At 38.8% G+C, this 22,253-nt stretch overlaps 1 protein-coding gene across 4 annotated transcripts in view; it reads left to right on the top strand.

Moving 5' to 3' along the window:
• The window catches only part of LOC132771625 (cohesin subunit SA-2-like), an 86,405-nt gene that overhangs the window by 240 nt on the left and 63,912 nt on the right, over positions 1-22,253 (top strand). The window contains exons 2-15 of one of the 4 annotated variants that reach the window (XM_060769849.2): positions 149-285; positions 2,700-2,784; positions 3,955-4,066; positions 6,740-6,900; positions 10,986-11,070; positions 12,182-12,328; positions 12,994-13,090; positions 14,027-14,103; positions 14,882-14,953; positions 16,074-16,278; positions 18,328-18,479; positions 19,651-19,724; positions 20,358-20,481; positions 21,812-21,910. In XM_060769849.2, coding sequence (XP_060625832.2) covers positions 6,857-6,900; positions 10,986-11,070; positions 12,182-12,328; positions 12,994-13,090; positions 14,027-14,103; positions 14,882-14,953; positions 16,074-16,278; positions 18,328-18,479; positions 19,651-19,724; positions 20,358-20,481; positions 21,812-21,910 — 1,176 coding nt within the window. In that variant the 5' untranslated portion in view covers positions 149-285; positions 2,700-2,784; positions 3,955-4,066; positions 6,740-6,856. Of the gene's footprint in view, positions 1-148; positions 286-2,699; positions 2,785-3,883; positions 4,067-6,739; positions 6,901-10,985; positions 11,071-12,181; positions 12,329-12,993; positions 13,091-14,026; positions 14,104-14,881; positions 14,954-16,073; positions 16,279-18,327; positions 18,480-19,650; positions 19,725-20,357; positions 20,482-21,811; positions 21,911-22,253 lie in introns of all 4 variants that reach the window. The other 3 variants (XM_060769847.2, XM_060769850.2, XM_060769848.2) reach the window with 3 other exon arrangements.

The following is a 22,253-nucleotide window of genomic DNA, read 5'->3' as shown; positions in this document are numbered from 1 at the left end:
CCAGGGCTTCCCTTCTTCCGTGGGGTGCCTTCACAATGGGGGCGTTCAGCTGAGCCGCCTTCCCCACCCCCTTTTGTCCAAGGTTTTGCTGCATTCTCTCCTCCTCCTCCTGTGTTTTGATTTGGGTCCTTTCCTTTTTCTCTTTCAGAGTTTTCGACCCGCTTGATATTTTTTGCGGGGGTGAAGCTCCTATAATATCCGTTTAGCTCCTTCCAGTGTCTGATCTCCACCTGTGGAATTGCTGCCTGTCAGCTGAGGTGCAAAGCGCTAGGATTCAAATACTAGGTTAGTCTGAGAATGTTGCATCCAAAATACACCCAGGTCCAAGAGGTTTGAGGATCAGAATTCCATTTCCCCACACATTTGGAATACCTATGTATGTATGTATGTATGTATATATGTGTATATGTCTCTATATGTCTATGTCAGCGACTCCCAACTTGTGGGCTGCAAGACCTAAAATAAGGTCCATGGCTCTAGATTATTAAATATGATTTTCTGTGGGTGAGCAGATGGCAACTACTGGATGGCATATGTTCTGTATCGGAAGCTAGAGCTGATGCGGTCTAGCCCATTCAGTTTTCTGAATCAGCATCCCAAATAAGCAAACCAACTCTGAAGTTGACCAAAAACTGATTCATAACCCTTTTGGTACTAATGTTGGAGAGTGGTCCCTGCTCAAGTGGTCCCCGGTCAAAAAAAAGTTGGGAAACACTGGTCTATCTGTATATATATTAGCTTGGGTACCTGGCAATGCCTGTGTTAAGCATTTTGCAACATTACTTATGAAAAGTAATAATTGTTTAGTGGGTTGTTGTGAGTTTTCCGAGCTGTATGACCATGTTCCAGAAGGATTCCCTCCTGACGTTTCGCTCACATCTACAGCAGGCATCCTTAAAGGTTGTGAGGTTAGCAACAAAACTCACAACCTCTGAGGATGCCTTCTATAGATGCAGGCGAAACATCAGGAGAGAATGCTTCTGGAGCATTGCCACACAGCCCGGAAAACTCACAGCAACCCAGTGATTCCAGCCACGAAAGCCTTTGACAACACAATCATTGTTTAGTTTTGGATTTTATGAATGGTCTCATTAGAAAGACATACAAATCTCTGAATGTAGGATAAAAATGGATCTTTGGCTGTGGTTGGACTACATCTTCCACCATCAAACCTCCCCCTCCCCCCAAAAAAACCCTTGCCAGCATTTTAAGATAGCCATGATGGGTATGTGCGCCCAGTTTTATCCAGACCCATCATTGGAGGAGTTGACAAGGCTTCCTGGATGCGGGTGGACTACAACTACAACCAAACTGGGCCTACCCCCCCCCCCCCCCCAAGCCTCCAACCTGCCAGTATTTTAAGTTGGTCATGCTGGGTATTTGTACCAATTTAAATCTTGATCCATCCATTGTGAGACTAACAGGACTCTCTGGATGTGGGAACTCTCCTGGAAAAAGCATATGTACATGGATACATAGTTAGATACATATTTTGACTTTTGTCCCAAAAGTTGCCAAACATAGGGAAAATGGGAAATTGTAGCTTAATGTATCTTAATTTACAAATATGCATTTCAGAGTTTTACAAAATATTATCTATATGTTGTATATTTGAAAGTATAAATATATAAAATATATTAAAATGTAGTCTGATATTTTGGAGATGGGACTCATATCTAAATATGAAACCCACTTCTGAGTAATGATAGGGTGCATCTCTAGACTGTAGAATGAGTGCAGTTTGACACCACTTTAAGCTGCCATGGCTCAGTGGTATGGAATCCTGGGATGTGTAGTTTGATAAGGTCTTTAGCCTCTGCCTCAGTTTGTTTCACCAAACTAAAACTCTCAGGAATGCATAGCATTGAGTTATGGCAGTTAAACTGGTGTGAAACCACATTCATTCTACAGTCTAAATGCAGCAGAGGTGTTTTGAAATTTAGTATTTTATAAACATACTGCGATCTCTTCGAAATGGTATCTTAAGTCGAAACATAAATTGCATGTATGTTTCCTCTGTGCGTTATTAGCATGAATGTAATTTTACTCATACTATTTTAAATAATTTTGTGCATAAAACAAAATTTATTTATAGTGAATAATCAGGAAACAAAAGTATCACTGTTTCAATCAACAATTTCGGATTTTAGAGTACTTTAAAATTCTGGACAAGGGATGGTGAGCCTGTATATCTTACTGGGCAACTTATGCTCTTTCCCACATATGCACTACCATCTGAGTTTGTGTTTTCATTGGATTTCCACTCGTGCGGTTGTTGGAAGAGGTTTTCTTTTGCCATTGCATGCCATGCCTCTTGCTGTGGTAAATTAAAAGTCCACAGTGATACATTGTACTTTCTGCTAGAGTTCACCAGAAGCCATGTTTTAAAACAGAATGGGCAGCTTAAGAAACCCTTTACCTAATAATTTATAATCCATGGCCTGTTGGCTATGCTGGCAGGGAATCTGGGAGCCTTAGTCCAAAAAGTAGTGTTTCCAAGCTTTGCATTTGGTTCAAATTGAAAAGCCCCCTGTTAGCAGTCAGCTGAGACCTTTGGTAAAAGTAATTTGTCTTCCCCCTGACAGTCAATTGCAGGTGTTAGGGAGCAATGCAATATGTTCATGTCCAAAGAAAAAAGTAGTTTTGGTACCTGTGGGGTTTGTTTTTAGCTGCTTGCATCCCTATTCATTTATTTCTAGATCACTTTTAGAATCCTGTTCTGGATCCTGGTGTTACCCAGAACTACATTGCTAATATTACCAGTCACAACAATTCTATGATGAGGTAATATTGTGCTTCTTAATTTTTCTAGTTAACATGACTATGTCTTCTTCGATATGTTGTCTTTTCCTAGTCCATGATCCATGCTTCTTGTGTTGATTTTTATACCCAGCACAACACTATGTATGCATTTATTTATTTGATTTGCATCCCATTTCTTCTTCCAAAATGGGTATCCAAACACAGCTTGCAATATAAATAAAGTATAAGTATTTCTAAAACCAACATTAAGATATCAATATATAACTTTAATTAATCTAGTTATAATATTAGAAAACATGGAAGTTAAAATTAGTTTAACATATTGGAAATGTTACTTCTAGTTAATATTAATATCGCAAATTTCAGTGCATGTGTTCAGATACATGAACAGTGGCAAAACCAAGGAAAGGATATGTTCTGCAAATCTCATATGGGATAAACAAGCCTTTTGGATGCTTTGTACCCAAACTGCTTTTGAGCTTATAAGTAGAAGTTTGTCTTGTCTTCAGAAATGACTTGGCAAACAGTAGGGCTGGTGTAAAGGTGGACTTATATGCTCCTTTGAAACAGCTCCAGTTAACAGGTTGAACAGACCCAAGATGAAATTTCCAAACATCATTCAGAATCATCAACACATTCAGCACCTTTCAGTAATGCAAATAGTCTATAACTAAGACATTGGTCATTTGATCAGACATCTCTAGAATTTGAGTATTTGGTACACTAAGTTTAATTCTTCATATGGACTCCTGCTACCACAGAAACCTGGGAATACAAGAGTACATTGCACTATCCACATCACTTCTACTTAATTTTGATTTCTTGTGATCACTCTGTGTTCTAGATGAGCACCACTCGGAGAACTGTCCAGTAAAAAGTTGTAAATCTTTCACTGTAGTGTGCCCTGTTGTAGACTCTTTGGAAGAGGTGATTCATATGCTTGCCTGTTTTGGGGATTTTGGACCTTATTCTCCCATCGTCCTTCCCTGTTGGCTGTGATGGTTTAATGGGAGTTGGGACCAAGTAATATCAGTTCAGTCTTCCTGCGCTGGGAAGAGGAATATGTTGTACTTTATTACCTGTGGTTTTGAAATTAAGTATCTGTCTGTGTCTGTTTTAGAGGAACTCTAGAAGAGAAATAAAGAAGATTGCATCTTTAGATACATTATTTCCCAAATTTGTCGATCACAGGAGCTTCTGCACAAAGGCAAAGTGTTATCCAGATTTTGATTAAAAGGATACATCCAGTCCTCTAGCCACTAGGAGAAATTACTCAGTTTGGCTTCAATTGGTTTTATGTCAGGTAAGCTTTCTATAATTAATATCAATGTGCCATTATTTGTTGTTTTCAACTTCCTATGGAACCTGTGTTGTCTGATTACCACTAGTGTCATAATATAGGTTTATGCATTTTCAAAATAATCTTTCCATTTCTTTTTTCCCCTTAGTATTGTGGCAGCAGTCGTACTATTTTGTGTTCTGCTTTTAAGTGTTCACAGTGTTTCCTGTGATTACAACAACTCGCTAAGTCAAGTCAGCATTAATATTGCCTGTGTTGCAGATGGGAGGAACTGAGAAAGACAGAGAAATTGTTGTCCAAGAACATAAAATGTGTTCATAGGAGAGGAGTGAGTTGAACCAGATATTTCTTGATTCACATCTTATTTTCTTGTAGTCTCATATATGTCCCCATTAGAATAAATTTAATGAGTTCCAATATATATAGGACTGCAGCTTTCATTGTTGCATTAGATAACTTTAGGAAAGCCCTTTTCAGATCTTGCCAAGAAGGGCTTGCCTAAACTTGCAAGTGGATCATGCCTGTTAATAATAATAATAATAATACTTTATTTGCACCCCGCTACCATCTCCCCAAGGGACTCGATGCGGCTTACATGAGACCGAGCCCACAATACAACAATAAAAACAATAGCAACCGTAATACAAACAATAAATAAACTCATAAACAGAACATTTTAACAATAACACAACGACGTTTAAAAACCTATGGCAGGGCCAAATGTACTAATTTAAATATTTTAAAAAACAATGCTGGGCGTGACTAGGTGTCATATAAACAGGATAAAAATTTTGGAGAGGGATAGAGCATGTAGACAATCCTAGATAACTAAAAAGTGCATTTAGGGACATATTGCTGGGAGTTTCCTTATTCTGGGAAGGCACACTGGAACAACCACGTTTTCAGGCTCCTCCTAAAGACTGTCAGCATTGGGGCAAGTCTGATGTCCCTGGGGAGTGAGTTCCAGAGTCGAGGGGCCACCACCGAGAAGGCCCTGTCCCTCGTCCCCACCAATCACACTTGCGATGGAGGTGGGAGCGTGAGCAGGGCCTCTCCAGATGATCGAAGAGATCGTGTGGGCTCATACACAGTGATGCGGTCACGTAGGTAGGTGGGTCCCAAACTGTTTAGGGCTTTGTAGGTAAGCACCTGCACCTTGAATTGGGACCGGAAAATGAATGGCAGCCAGTGGAGCTCCTTAAACAGGAGGGTTGACTGCTCGCTGTAAGGAGCACCAGTTAACAACCTGGCCGCCGCTCGTTGAACCAATTGAAATTGTTAGGTGTTAGGTGTGGATAATGCTGCAGTGTTCACTTGTGCAGTGTAAGCATCCATTGCAAAGAGGTCTCTTTATGTATAGCTGTGTACAGAGTCTTCTGTGTGAGTTGGAATCCAAAAAACAGAAGCTAGGCTTCCACGGAGGCCTTTGTACACATCCAGCTGTGCCATGGAGGATCCTTCTCTCTACTGTTAGTTTTGCTTATGCAGATACCTGGCAACAGTCTGTGTGTCGTGGGAGGCAGAGCCACTTTATCTGCCCCTACTCATAGGTAGACTCTGCCCTATTAATAATGTCTGAATAGGGCTTAACTGGTTTGTGTGTGCACATGCATGGTTTTAAAGTTCCTGTCAACTTACTGTAATTTCCATGAATTTCATAGAGTTTTCACACTATTTGTGTGTTGAAGTTTGTTTGGAATGATCAAGTGTTATGTAGCATTTTAAATACATATGATTAAAAAATGAATTTCATAAGGTGTTCTTGGGAAAAGGCTACCCAGACCTACCAGTACTTGTATGTAAATTTATTTTTATTTCAATATGTAAAATATCTGTAAAGAAGAAAGTCAGCTTAATATGCTTATGTCTAGAAACATGGAGAATCAGTGTTGTTGCGTAGACTTTTTGACTTGGAATGAAGAGATCTAGATTCACAGTTCTAGCTCAGCTGTGAAATTTATTTGGTGTCCTTAGTGAATCATAATCTCTTAACTTAGAACTTTCCAAATTGTGTATTGCAAGATCTTAGTATTTCAGCTGCAGTGTGTAGGTGTGTTGCACAAATGTAACAAGGAACGGTTGAGTTTTTATGCAGCAAAACTGCTAATCAATATGGTGCTCTATATTCCCCTTCCCAAAATCTTGGAAATGTGTGATATTATCTTACAAATCATATATGTTATGTCCCCATACATTTCATTATTATAATATATGTATATGTCTATATCTCTTATAAGGGGTTGGTTTAACCTCTGGTTTGCTAGTAAAACTGAATAACTGTGTGGCAAAATGATGCATGTCTAAGAAGCAGTAACCAACATGAAATGTTTGGAAAGCTCTGTCTTCAACAATTATAGCTCACAATATTATTTAGAGGATAAAATGGAAAAGCCTCAAATATTTATGGAAGGAAAATGGGGAAATTGACACGATAAAATGTTCCATGAAAGAACTCTTTGTAACACAGAAGACTGTATATAATTTTTGAATACTAATGGTCTTTATTATTCATCAGAGTTTATATTTGTCCTGTAGAAGCACGTAAGAATGATTTTTGTCTTCTAACCATGCTATTGAAATCTAATTTGGTATTTTTATTGGAATGTAATTCGGTTTATATTGCTTGTCTTAAGCTATTGTAGTTTTTAAATATGTTGTTTATTATGTTTTGTACAGTGTTGTTGTCACTCTCAGATGAAAGCAAAAGGAAGTGAATTTGAATTCTTGCAGTTTATATTCTTTTCATGCTGAAGTGTTGTTTGCTTTCCTTGCTACTGAGAGGATGTAGTGGAAATGATAGCTGAGCCCAACTCCGTTGCGAATCTCCCCAACCACAAGTAAGACCTTAACAGTACTGGTGTGTTTCCTGTATTTAAGACTGGGTTGACATTTGTGGTTTGCAGAGTTGTGGGAAGAGGAGGTATTATGCTTTTGCATGAGGATAATGCTATTATTATTAATTAGGCTGATTGGTTGCATGATAAAATATATGATATGCTTCCATATTATTATGAAGGTATGTCCATCATGAAGATTGATGTAATGTTGCAATTGTAGTCACAGCAGATTTTTCTATGATGGTCATACCTTGCAATTTTACTGTCAAAAAGTGGAACTGTAGAACCATATATTATAAGTGCACTTACTGTATTATGAGCACAAATATATGCATAAATACTGTGTTAAAAGTACACATGTAAGCATGAATATTCTATTAATGGACTGTGCACAATTTCTAAGAGACACACCACGGATGAGTTCTATACTGTACAAAGACCTAACAAAACTGTGGCACCAAGTTGATTTAAAGAAGAAAAAGCAGTTCACAGTCAGAAAGGTATCATGCAAACTTAACAAAAATAGTGGACCATGTATCTCAATTTAATTGAAATAACAGTAGTTGTAATATTTGGCCATCAAAAAGCAGATCATCGAAAAGCAAAGGATGCTTATAGTCTGGCAAGGGTTGATTCCAGGCTCTGTGAGCCTTAGACAAAATGTCTTTGAGTAGCTTTTCTTCTGGCAGTGAATTCTGGTTGGCTTCACTGGCAGCAATGGGAATTTCCATTAGCACCTGTGCTCTGGTAGTGCACTTGTCACTGGATTTTTCTACAGTGTTGCATACCTCTGAGGCATTGAGAGAAATTAAAATAGAATCCAGTCCTAATCATTAAGCACTACTAAGGGTGCTATACTAGAACAATGTGAGATGAAACCTAGTTATATCATACACCTTTTTATAGTGTTTTAGCTTGGTAGCTGTTTAAAATATGTGTGTATTTAATGCTTCTTGTTTTAAATTCTGAATTTTTTAAAACTGTTTTCTCAGTGGTTGTGTATCATCCTGAAATCCCATGGTATAAGGTGGGATGTTCTGGTACATATTTTAAATAGATAGGCAGTACTGAGTTTGCAAGGCCTGAGGACAGGATAACTTGTAGGTCTCTCACTTTCATAAAATCACCATAAGTTAAAGTCAACTTGAAAGCAGTTAACAACCAAAACAACAAAATTAGTATTGGACTATGCTTTCAGAGGTGCGGGGGGGGGTGGGGGGTGGGGGGGGTGGGGGTGGGGGGGGGGGTGCATTTCCCTCATGTTTTCAGTTGGCTGTTTTCTTGCCTTCCAAAATAAAGTGTTATGGGTGCAAACATACATACATGTAAACATACACTCATCTTTCCATTTTTTTTAAAAAAATTAAAGAATCACAATGATTAAAAGAACTATTAAAATGTTTTGGTTTCAGGCATGTGAATGAATGAGGGAAATGTGTGGGTTTCTGAAACAAGGTCTAGTGTTTCATGAGAAATCACTAGGAGTTCTGCTAGAGATTGTGTTTGAAAAAGAGAAAAATTTCTTGAAGCAATAGATAAAATTTTAAGGGGTTTCCTGAAACGTGGAACTTCTTTCAAGGGTTTCTCCAGTATAAAAAACCTTCATAGGACCCTTCCAGACAGGCCCAAAATGTGGGACCTGTCTCGCTTTTTACCTGAGGTGCTCAAACGACACCTCAGGTAAATGTGAATTAATGCAGAGCAAACTGAGTTTTCCTGGTTTACTCCACATTAATGAAACACCTCTAAAGATCCAGACCTTAAGATAAGGTCCTAATGTTTAGAGGTGAGGGCCCTGTGGGGACTGACTTCCAGGACTGTTTCTGCAGTCCTGGGGGTCAGTCCCCACAGCCACTTTGGGCTCTAAAAAGCCTGAGGAGCAGAATGGCACCCGCCCCTCCCCTTCAGCCCCCCATTTCGGCTCCCAAACTTACTGGAGAGGCCTGTTGGCAGGGCAGACCTCTTTCTACAATCCTCCTGGTGTGAGAAAATGGTATGTCAGGAGCCCGGGAGGGCGGAGGGATTTTCCTCCTGAAACTTAATTTCCAAGCCTGGATGACCATAGAGAGAGAGGCCTGCATTGCTGGCAGGCCTCTGTGGTAAATTTGGGGCCCAAAACGGGCTGGAGGGGGCCCTGGATGTCATCCTGGGTCAACCTTTGGTTGATCTGGGATGCCATCTAGCCATCTCTCCCAGGAAAACCTTGGGTTTGTTTTGGGGGTGGGGACCACAACCTGAGAGGAAGCAGGTTGCTTTAACCCACTTCCTCTCGGGTTTTAGTGTAGTGTAGAAGGGCCTTTAGACTTGATTCAAGCTGGGAATTAGGGCACCAGAAACTAAACACTTCAATGTTGTGGCAAGCAATATGTTGAGTAACATCAAAACATGTGACATGGTAATAGTGAAAGTAAAGATATGATAATGCCATATACTATAACCTTTGAGTACAGTTTTTTTTCTGCTTGACACCAGCTTTTTGTTGCCTAAGAACAGTGGTTCTTAACCTGTTGGTCCCCAGGTGTTTTGGCCTGTTTACCAGCTGTTAGGATTTCTGGGAGTTGAAGGCCAAAACAACTGGTGACCCACAGGTTGAGAACCACTGCCTTAGAAAGAGGTTCTTCCTTAGCTTGCTACTTGCCCTCCTTCAATTCATATTCCTAGGAATAGTATCTGAGATTTTCTATAAGTGACGCAAGTATCCTTTCATAGTTCCCTTTGACTTAATGGGTACCGTTGAAGCATATGTTAAACTATTTTGAGACATGTAAAGTACTAAGCAGAAGTGGGACAGTATAGGTGTTGAGGCCACCGAAATTTTTAGTATCTATTTTCCAATCAGAAACTAGAGACGAAGAGATTTTAAAATGCAATAGTGTTAATAGTTTAATCTGCAGAATAGCACTAAGGGGGGGGGGGTGCAATAGAAAGAGTGCCATGGGTATTATAGTTGACCAGAATAAAGAAAACATTCACATGCATGCAATCAAACCTCTATCCCCTTTTCTTCTTTGCACTTCTCTCAGCTTCCCTCCTTTACTGGATGCTTCTCCATTCCTCTGTATTCCAAAAAACATTCTTCCACGCTTATCCCATCTCTTCCAGGTCATTCTGATCTTCCTTCACCTTTCCACATGCCTTTCCTCTGTGCCAGGCAACACCAACTTTTCCACTTTCTTTACTCTTTTCATTCCCTCCTCCCCTCTCTTCAACCCATTCTCAAAACTTTACTCGTATGAAATTCACACTTTTAAAAACGTAGTTTCTTCATAGAGTAGAAATTACTTGCCTCATCAGTGAACATTTATGAGTAGTTCAGTGAGACAGACAGTGTTTGGATTTGTTATTCCTCCTAATTAAAAAGCACAAGCCTGAACTAGCAAGATAGCTGGTCTGCCAATCCTTGCCATATTAAAAAAAAACCAAAAAAAAAAAAAAAAACCCTGTGCTTTCTGTTGTGGGCCAGCTGGTTTCTGTAACTGAGATAATTACAAAGCAAAAACTTTACAACAAGCAGGTAAGTGTATTGTAAATCTCACAGTAACTTCATTGAAATGACAGAATATTGGCCGGATTGAAAGTTACACAGGGAATATGTGAACCATTTCACGCTTTATGTGTGCTTAATTTTTTTTAATGAAAATTGGGGGAACAGTTGCTTAACTTTTGCTAAAAACTCATCTGTTCAAGCAGGTCTCCTCACCCCGAGGGGATATATGTTTTCCATAATAGGGAGAAAAGTAGCCAGTGAGATTATTTAAGTGAACCAATACTAACTTGCTTGTTACTTACAGTTGCTTTCTCTCTTTAAAAAGCTGGTCATCTGTTGATACAATGAGGGTGGGACATCTGGTTTGGTCAAATGTTGGTAGCTTTGCTCTAGAGACAGCAACTTATATTGATTCCTTATTCATTTGAGAGCAGCACTTTAAAGAATTACAATTCTCCCCATATATTCAGTATATTCTTTCAGGGGTTTCAGACCTTTTTCCTAGCGAATTCATCGTCATGCAGTATTTGTTCACAGTTGAAGATACACACCCCTTTTTTAATACTAACTTTTTTCTACTTCTTTTTGATTGGCTCAGAGAAAATGGGATTCACGATGAGATTGTTCCTGAATCCACTGCACAAAATGGTGGCTGCTTGAGAAATGGCAATGCTAGGCCTCTGGTAAGTTTCTGTTGTGTTTTCTAATCAGTGAAGAAAAAATGGAAATAAGATCTCACTATTGTGCTGGATGAAATACATCTGGGAAAGTGTCAGTTCACAGCGACTGGAATCAGTATGTGCCAATATCTGTTAAGGTATACTGAAAACGGGGTGAGTTTTGCAAGCATCAACACCAAGGTTGGAGTTGATATATGTGCTAAAGAAAAAAACCTTATGCTGGTGATCATTATATGCAGGTGCTAATTCAGGTCAGTAAGTTAGGACCACACCGCTGGTGTATAACTGGGTGTGTTGTAGGATACATGCTGGCTCTCTGCTTTGGGAGTTGGAGAAGCTATGCTCTCTGTGTTTTGTGATGCATACAAGGATTATGTAAGTTTGTTACTCTGCAAGTTTATGTTTTTTGACTCTGCTGAAAAAGAGTAAATTTATGTTTTCTGCTTGAATTTTGTGAAGCTACTGTGTCTTTCTTGGACTAGACTATGCATAAACTGTAACAATAGGCGCAAATGTTTACAACTGCAGAATCAGTGTAGGTTAACTCCCACAATTCCCATATATTTATTCTTTCTAGGCATTCAGATCTTACTGGCGAACATTATTAACAGTCCATATTCACCAGTGAACTTTTCATTTGTCTGATATAGCAATATCCTATCATGGGGTAAAGGATTGGGTAGATGGTTCATTGAGGACATGCAGTAGCTACCTCCATCTTTCTTTTATTACAGTACCTTTCATGGAACGTATCTACTATTTCAGGGAAAGTGTACATTTCTGTTACTATTAAGGTAAAGGTTTTCCCTGATATTAAGTCCAGTCATATCCGACTCTGGGGAGTTGTGCTCATCTCCATTTCTAAGCTGAAGAGCCGGTGTTGTCCATAGATGCCTCCAAGGTCATGTGGACAGCATGACTGCATGGAGTGTTGTTACTTTCCTGCCAGAGTGGTACCTATTGATCTCACATTTGCATGTTTTCGAAGTGCTAGGTTGGCAGAAGCTGAGGCTAACATCAGGAGCTCACCCACTCCCTGGATTCGAACCACCACCGGAGGTTCCTCTCTTACTATTGAAATGTTATAATTTGCATTTTGTTTTTATTCTTTTAGAAAGGGAAAAGAAAAAACCGAGAACAATGCGAAAACAGAAGGAGAAATTCTTCTAGTAGTAGACGGTCAAACCAGCTGCAGAATGGAGAAGTGGTTGAAGCAGTTACTTTGTTTGAGGTGGTCATCATGGGCAAAAGAGCTATGCAGGTATTTTTCCTTGTTAGAGTGATTTACATATAAAATCAGTTCATTAGAATTCCTTGTCAGCAGACTTCATAGATGGACTACTGAATGGGATCTCATTGAAAGAAAGATTATGCCTTTGTGATGACAATTATCAGGAAATGTTTTATTACGTCTTTAATAATAATAATTTTATTTCCTACTTGCCTCTCCTCATGGCAGGTTACAGCATAATAAAAACCCTACGACATATATGGGGTTGGCATAAGTCAACAGGTGATATGAAGGCACATACACCACATCAACCCTAAGAGCATTAACTTTGGATGTTTATGCTTGCATTATATCTTAGGTTGTGTTATCTGATATGTTATACTTAATTTATATTTGATTATGGTTCTAAGGCAACATAAATAAGTTGACTATGATGTATTCGTGAAAACATGAGAAGATGAAATATATATTTTTAGTTTAATTTGTAGGTTGCTAATATGAGGCATAAATTTAATGTTCTTCTAACTAGAGGAAACCCATTGAGTTGATGGAACTTCCATAACTGTTATTAGGTTTTTGTGAATTCAGTGGAATGACTCTAATTGAGACTAATGGTTCAGAGTAGACTTTGATTTCTAGTTTAAGCTATTTAAAATACTACTTGTTCATCTTTGTGTTTTTCTACAATGATTTAGTCGGTGGTAGATGATTGGGTTGAAGCTTACAAAAGAGATCGAGATGTGGCACTTCTGGACCTCATAAATTTCTTCATTCAGTGTTCAGGATGTCAAGGTAAATCTGTTTCCTCTGCCTTACGGGGTGAGGGGGCATTACTACAGACTGGTCCTCTTATTTAGAATCTGGAGCTTGTCTGCTTTTCTGTTGGTCTGCATTAATGGATGAAATCCAGATTCTCAATTTAGCCGGTATTGCACCACCTGACATCCGCCGGGAAGTAGCAGTCAATAGTGAAAGGACCAAGGCAGAGACATCTCCAGCTCATCCCTTGTTTGGGTATCAGCCAGCACGTCAACGACTTAAATCAAGAAATAGTTTTCTTAGATCTGCAGAGACACTTGCTGGAACACCCCAGCAAGCGAGAGTCCAAAAGTGGCAGGCTCAAACCCAGCACCTCAATCCGTGGGTGATACCAGATGAGAGACTCCCCCCTGGGCACACAGAAAACTGGGCGACTTGGAAGGCACTGAACAGACTGCACTCTGGCACCATGAGATGCAGAGCCAATCTTAAGAAATGGGGCTACAAAGTGGAATCCACGACATGCGAGTGTGGAGAAGAGCAAACCACTGACCACCTGCTGCAATGCACCCTGAGCCCTGCCACATGCACAATGAAGGACCTCCTTGCAGCAACACCAGAGGCACTCCAAGTGGGCAGATACTGGTCAAAGGACATTTAATCAGCTACCAAGTTTGCAAAATTTGTGTGTTTTTTTTATCTGTTTGTTTGTTTTGTTCTGTTAGAAATGTAATACAATGTTCTGGTTGCGGATGACACGATAAATAAATATCCAGATTCTCATCTGAGGATTGGGGAAGAATGACCTTGGAAGCAAAATAAGCAGGCAAGCATGTATAACAAAGTTTGCTACAAAGTGTGGCTAGTACTGACTTTTAAATATATGCAGTTCCAGCCTTAATACTTAAGGGATTTTATGAGGATACCCTGTGTTCAGTTTAATTTCCATTTTTATTGTTTTTTCCATAGGAATGGTTACAGCAGAGATGTTTCAGAGTGTACAGAACTGTGAAGTGATGCAGAAAATGACAGAGACATTTGATGAGGTGTGTTCCCTTTCTCCCAAAGGAATGCTGTATTTAATCAGTTGATTCTTGACAAGCTTATTAGAAAGTATCTTTACTGTACTACATAACACTTGGGTATTTTGGGCCAATCGTGTTCAATTATGGTGGAGCCATTGTATATAATGGGACTTGAGCATCCTTGGATTTTGGCATCCACAGAGGATTCTGACAAGACTGTGGTGTGATGTAGGTTGATTGATTTTTTTTTTCAGGGAGGTGGCAGAATGTCAACAGGTTGTCCATGGCATCATGATAGTCCTGTTTCAATGCCAGTTTGCCACCTTCACTTTATTTCTTAATTAGTCGCTCTCCACCAAGGTGCTCTGAGCGACTTACAATTTAAAATAGCATTTCACAATATAAATATAAAAACATTCAACATAAAAACACCTTCATGCAATAAAGTTCAGTCACACATTCATTCAGATTCTAAGCTTTCCTGTGCTCCTCCTATGCTTTTCAGATTTTCTCTGCATGTTAGTGATGAAAGAACCACCTGGATCTTGAAGGCAATAAATATGTCATTGCTTGTATAAAAGCTTTCATGTGCACAAGTGCCAGGTTTGCTTGTGTGTGCGTGCGCATGTATGACGATGTTTTGATGACTTTCCCTAATATAGTGTCCTCAAGTTGTGTTTGATTACAATTTCATCCTCAGTTATCATGGCTTCATCACATCTGGAGGACACAGGTTCAGTAAGACTGAAGCAGACCATTAGCTGCTGTAACTTCTCAAATTGTCTTTTGTTTTTAACAGGAAACTGGATTGCAGTATAAGAAGTTCATGGCTTATCCCTGGATTTTGACAGTTACTTGGCCAGTGGATATGGTAATTTTTCTTTATTTATATTTCACTTTTTTCTATGAAAAAAAACCCTTGATGGTGTACTTAGGGTTTCCAAGTAGTATCCCTTTCAGATACCAGCTCATCCAGACACTAATTAACTATTACATTTCTGTATATGTCACAAAAGTGGTTTCAGTACCTTTGTGTCTGTATGAACTAAGTTTGAAACATGGAATACTCTGACTTGGTCTGTCCTAGTTGTTCATGTTATTGTTCTGTAGAGTTCTTAATGTTGTATGCTTTCCATTGAGAAGAGTTCCAAAGCATAGGTTTTCTCTTATCCTTTGAACCAGAATTTTTGCTATTCATATAGGTAATATGCCAGCTGTTGCTGAGACAATTGAATTCATGTTAGTGCAATTGTAATAATAATAATAATAATAATATACTCAATTGATACTGTATTATGAGAACAAATTGCAACCTTCCATTCTAATATTTCAAGAGAAAGGAAAAAGTGGGAATTAGTATTCCAAGGCTCTGGGACAATTATGAGCCCTGTTTTTTTGGTTAAGTCAATGCTTAATGGGGTAGTCATTGCTTGGGCTGATATATGTCCACTAGTGCTACACATACAGACAAGAAACGTGTGTGTTGACTTTTAGTATGGCATTGAAGTTTTCTTGGCAAATCCCATGAGAAAGCCTCCACTCTGCTGGTCATAAGCAGAGTTCTCTGACATGACTCTTCATGTAGATATCACTGCATATATAACATGCCTTGAAAACAGTGGCTGTCCTTTGTGGCTAGAGGTTCTCAATACAGTGCTTCTTTTCAGCAGAATTGGGGAACCTGTGAACATCTGCACAATGTTGTGTTGTAGTTTCCATCAGCTTTAGTCAGCCTGACCAGGGGTGGTGAATAATGAGGGTAGTAGCACATCAACATCTGCAGGGCGAAACTTTCTTCACCCCTGTTTCATGGTGCACTCTGAATTTTGAAGTGTGCCACGTATTTTTTTCTCCTCTTGTAGAAATCTTCAAAGTAATAAAAAAGTACTGATTTTCAGCCATGTTCATTGAGAAGCTCTCCATCAGACTTTTAGGCTTTGTCATATCCTCGTCAAGTTTCAGGATATTTTTTCCCCCTCTACCTCATTCAGGACAATGAAGACTATCCGCTCATCAAACCAGGGGCCTACTGGAAAAAGTTCAGAGCAAATTTTTGTGAGTTCATTGCAGTACTGGTTGAACAGTGTCAGTATATCATCCTCTATGACAGTTATTTGATGGATACCATCATCTCTCTCCTTACGGGTTTGGCAGATTCAATGGTCAGAGCATTCCGGCACACCAGCACATTAGCAGGTATGTAAGGCTAGCCTCTTTCCCCCCATTATTTGGGAGTAGAAAGTTTGTAGGAATTGTTAGTAGGTTCAGAGTGAGGATGGCTGCTCATCAGATGTATGTCAACCAGGATTTAATCAGGTGCCCCACAGTGTTGTAGTAGGGTTTTTGTAAGTTGCACTTGTCCATAAAAAACCTGCATAGTTATTAAGAGGGGAAGCACTCTGAGGTAAAGAAGCTGAATTGTCTATTTCAGAGTTTTATAACATTAAAAATATACTTATAAAGCTATATTATGGTCAGGTGTTTTTTTTTTGCTTGTTTGCTTGTCATTTGATTGAATAGGACTGAAATAGCATCCGTACTGTATCCTCTCAGATTGGACATAAAACTAGGATATATCCTGAAATTGAACAGGAAAGCAAACAATAACTTTGGCCAAAGTATCTACCAAGCCCCAGCACTAGTTTCAGTCCAACCTACTCACAGCACTGACTGATACAAATAAATTTTATTTCAAGCAGTGGTATTTTATAGGACTTCAGAGTTATGCAGAGAAAGGCAAAATGTGCATGAGCAATATCTACTGTGGTTATCCTTATCTGTGAATTTTGCGACCAGAGGAGTATGTAGGTAGATCTTGTTTGTTGTTCAAGAGGATGCTCCAAGATCTGGTACTGTATGTAACCACAACACCAACTGTTGTTTATGGGCAAATAATATTGCAGTTACTTTTGGCTGATATGCCAGATGTACCCCTTCCTAGAGTTGAAGGACCTTAAGATGATAGTGCATTCTCTGGTAACCTCAAGGTTGGTCTTCTGCAACCAAATTAGAAAACTTCAATTAATTCAAAGCATAGCAGCAATACTAGTCGCAGGAACATCTAGGAGTGGGTATGTCACACCCATATTAATGTCACCTCTCTGGCTGCCAATTGGTTTCTGGACAAAGTACAAAGTGTTGGTTTTGACCTTTAAAAGCCCTACATGGTTTCGGTCCAGGTTATCTACAGGATTGCCTTCTCCTGTACAATCCGCCCTTTAGAACACAGGTCCTCTGGGGGATGCTTACTCCAACCAGCCAGAACCTGACTCATAACTGTCACTTTGAGCACCTTTTCATTGGCCGTCCAAAGACTGTGGAATGACCTGCTGGAAGCGCTTCGATAGCTAAATCAGCTTTCGGAATTCAAGACGCAACCCAAGGCCCATCTCTCCCAGCAGGCCTACCCAGACAATTTTAACTTACTAATTTTAACCTGGTTTATTGGTCATTTTAAACTGCATTTTACCTGTGCATATTTGTTATATTATTTTAATAGTGCTCTGTTTTATTTTATTCTACATTATTTTTATTCTTATTCTTAGACAGAAATGATAGAGCTCAGCAAACAGTATAGGCCACGGGAATATGTTGGGCATTGTTAAAATGGAATTGTTAAGGCTCACTAAAACATGTCAGCAGACAGCTGTATCTTTAATTCTTATGGGAGTTCCACAGTCTGGGAGCAGCCACCGAAAAAGCCCTCTCCTGTGTTCCCACTAAGTGTGCTTGAATGGGTGGTGAGACTGAGAGAAGACCCTCCTCAGTAGATCGTAGATGTCTCCCAGGTTCATAAAAAGAGATGCGATCCTTCAGATAACCTGGAACGGGGCCATGTAGAACTTTGTAGCTTTGCAGGGGGTTGGACTGGATGGGCTATATGTGGTCTTTTCCAACTCTATGATTCTTGAGTCTACTTCCTCAGAATCTGCATCTTCAGTCTACAGAAGGTTATACTACCAGCTTCATTCTGTCACTTAATTTCTGAGGCTCTACATACTGATATTGCAAACTAGCATGGCTATGTTTTTGATCTTACCATCCACTCTTCATCCAAGTGGTTCACTGGTGACATCTAAAGAGCACCAGGAGTGTTGTATTCCTCACCCCTTCGATGTGTTATGAACAGTAAACTGAGGAAGATTTGTGGTGGTCTTTTTAAAAAATAAATTCTAAACTGTGATACACTAAGACTCCAGACTTGACTTTGCAGTTTTGTTTCCTTTGTTTTCTTTTTGTTTCCAGCTATGAAGCTTCTGACAGCACTTGTAAATCTCAGTCTCAATCTAGATATAAGTAAGCACAACCTCGAAAGATTATATGAAGTGGAAAAAACCAGGGCTGCAGGCAAGAAGACCAATTCAAGACTGGAGCAGCTAGAAAAGAAGAAAAAAGAGGTAGCACAGATTTCTATTGGGAGGTTGAAAATGATTCATAAAATGCCCATTTTCCAGCTGCTGTGGCCCAAAGGAAGCCGCAGATCAATCACTGAAAGTCATTGCTGATGATTAGTGGGTGACTTTTATGCATGATATGGCAATGGACTACAATAGTTTCCTGGGCCCTCATCTAAGGAGGATGAGTGAATTCTGCATTACATTGTGTTGTTTGTGGGATCATGTGGGTAGAAGAAGAATGTGGAGGTTTATTGATTAGTGGGACATAGTTTATAGAGACTTTCTACAAGGTTGGGAATCCTCTGTATTTACACATTTTTCCTAATTGTGATCCAAGATCATGATGATGGCATGGAATGGTGTCGAGGATGTTTGTGAAGTTATTTATTTACTGTATTTGTATACCACCTTTCTCAGCCAATTGGCAACTCAAGGCGGTTTCCAACAAATCAGTATACATAAAACATAATAGATAAAAAACATTAAACAGTATAAAACACTATAAAAGCAATAAAAGCAACATCACCAGCGTCTCATTATTCTCAAGCATTGTCCAATTCCATTGTCAGGTAATTCAGTTTCCTATATTAGCTACTCTGTATTTGTAAACGCTTGCTCAAATAGCCATGTTTTAACTTGCCTCCGAAATGTCAAGAGGGAGGGAAATTACCTGTTGTAATTATGTATCAACCAGTTTACTAAATGTAAATAGCACAAACACAGGCCTCCAGTGAATAAAAGTAGTTTCTGTTTGTGAGTGGTACATCAGTGGTTCTCCATACATTGTTGGTCTCATCTTCAATAATTCTGATATTTTGGTAATGTTGGGTGAGGCTCAAAGATGCTGATGTCTGCTAACATATGGAAAGTGGTGAGTTCCTCACATCTGAGCTGTGGGGTGATACGAGATCCATTTTTCTGTGGTTTACTTAACAACTGAAAATTCATATATTGAAAGGAAATCAGCTAAATATAATCAACCTAGTTTTTCTGGTTGAGTTATTGAGGGTAGAGAAAACTATAGCTATCATCCTTTTCGTGTCTAATCTTTCATACTTTTCTGATTTTTTTTAAGTGGTATTTATTCGGTATGGTTATTAAGTGAAATTACCTTTAGTATTGGAATAAAATCTTACCCATTTGGGGAAAATTTTCATTCTTCTAATTTCAGTTTGAACAGAAACATCTGGAGATGGATAATATGATGAATGCCATTTTCAAAGGGACTTTTTTGCAGCGTTATCGGTAAGAGTCTTTATATTCTCTTGGAAGCTTGGATGAGAAGGGCCATTCACCTACAGGATCATTCACATATGCATGACCTGAAACCTGCAGCATCATGGCATACTTTGTGTAGCTTACCCTAAACTGGTACATCCCAGATGTGTTGGTCTACGGCTTTTATTTCCTTTAGAAAACATAGTCTTGGAGTGATGGGAATTGTATTTCAACTTGTCATGTATGTCTGGCTGGTGACTACATTCAGGTGGAAGTTTTATGTAAGATGATACCATTCACATAGTCTTTTTGTGTACGTGGTCACCAGTTCTTGCCTGTTGATTAATCAAGAGATGTGAATTAATGCAGATATATACACACACATACATGAACACACACATATACACACATACACATAGATATTGGGTCATGAATACTGTTTATTTTTGGGTTGTTGTAGGTTTTTTCGGGCTGTATGGCCATGGTCTAGAAGCATTCTCTCCTGACGTTTCCTCTGAGGATGCTTGCCAAAGTGCAGGCGAAACGTCAGGAGAGAATGCCTCTAGACCATGGCCATACAGCCCGAAAAAACCTACAACAACCCAGTGATTCTGGCCATGAAAGCCTTCGACAATACTGTTTATTTTTGTTGTTTTAAAGTGATATTATTCCAGAAATTCGAGCGATCTGCATTGAAGAGATGGGCAGCTGGATGAAAATGTATCCTGATACATTCTTAAATGATAGTTACTTGAAATACATTGGATGGATGCTATATGATAAAGTAAGTTTTCCCCCACCTTCTGTTCTTAATAGTTGGAAAAAGTTTTAATGCAATTTATTTTTCAGGATGCAAGCTTTTCAAGAGTTAACGAGTACACACAAATGTACTCAAAGGGGGGGAAGTGAGTAGAAATTTACAAAAATTGATATAAATGAAATCAAAATGGATTTATTTGTTTATTTTATCATAAACACTTATTAGTACTGTCATTCATTCGTTTATACCTTGCCTGTCATCTGATATTTCTTTAATTACAATATACAGATGGCTTCATTAAGTATTAAAAAAATAAAAAATGTCATTACGTTTACCTTTCAAGTTTAATTTAATGCATTAAATATTATTGTAAAACTTAAAATTCATTTTGGATTAAAGTAAATTAATTATAGGATGGTTTGAATTCATTATATAATAATGGTAGACATTGAAGCACGTTGGGAAACTGTTAACTTTAAATTAATTTACTGTGCTAAAGCAGCAAACATTGATAGTGACTACAGAAACAGCAATTTAAAGTTTTCTATTCCAATTGATCTGGGAAATGCTTTCGTAGACTTTTAAGTTCTTGCAAAACCTAGTTTTCCATTTGAGTGGCAACTAATATGTTGATTGACCGTTTAAGGATTGGTAGTGGACAGAATACTTGTCTATGTCGGTGTTTCTCAAACTGTTCTCTTCCAGGTGTGTTGGCTCTCAGAAATCCCAGCCAGTTTACCAGCTGTTAGGAATTATGGGGGCTGAAGTCCTAAACATCTGGAGGAGTAGAGTTTGAGAAATACTGGTCTATGTTAATCATTTGCATTTGATTTCTGGTTGCTTAGTTCTCAACTCTGTTTAAGGAGTGGGGAATCCAGTTTCCAATTGTACAAGCTTCAGGTTCACAAAAGGGTCACTAACTGCACAACTGTAAAAACTAGTGATATTCTGTTAGGGCAATATGTTCCTTTGCTAAGATTGCAATGAATGTTGACATTTGGTTATATTGTATAGAGTATTAGTAAAATGGTGTCATTAACAAGATGTTTTTGTGTGCAAGCAGCCAGGAATACTTTCCAGGATCTTCCATTTTCTTCCTCCAATCCAAGTTTTCTCCTTTTTTTCCACAGAGGTTGAATATTTTTTGTACTGTTTGGAGTTTTCCCCTTCTGTTAGACATTTTTGTCTATAGGTCTCTTTTTGGTGCATGGCTGCTTTTAGTTACATAAAGATTGGCACTGAACAAATTAGTTTGTTATTTAAACATGGAATTAATTCTCAGTTGCACAGTCTTGATATTCATGTAACTTCAAATGTGAACATCATTCTTATTCTGTGTCTTCCTGTCTCCCAGCAACCCGAAGTCCGACTGAAGTGCCTCCAGGGACTACAGGGAATTTATGGCCAAAAGGACCTTGTTTATAAAATGGATCTGTTCACTAGCAGGTTCAAAGTAAGATGAACATTAGTAAAGTTTTTCATTTTTAGTATTTTGATTGGTTGACCTGGTTGGGCAAATAACTTTCAAAGTTAAACTGGAATCTATTAGGGCCTGAAGTATTGAGGGAGGAGTAACAATATAATGGTGTCAACCCTCCACATTTGTGGATTTGACTTTTGTGGATTCAATTAATCATAGATTTGTTTAATTGTTGATTCTAGGAATCTCTAGGTCCTCCAGTGAGAATGCATTATCAAGGTCCGGTGGTAATTCACTATGGAGTTGTTCTGGAGAAACTTCACTTTTTCTCACCTTTGGTGGGGGTGGGGTGGGTCCTGTGCTCTTATCTCCAATT

This window comes from Anolis sagrei, chromosome 3 (assembly GCF_037176765.1).
Source record: "Anolis sagrei isolate rAnoSag1 chromosome 3, rAnoSag1.mat, whole genome shotgun sequence".
Lineage (NCBI taxonomy): Eukaryota > Metazoa > Chordata > Lepidosauria > Squamata > Dactyloidae > Anolis > Anolis sagrei.
Note: the sequence above shows the minus strand (reverse complement) of the source record. Positions and strands in the feature narration are given on the sequence as shown.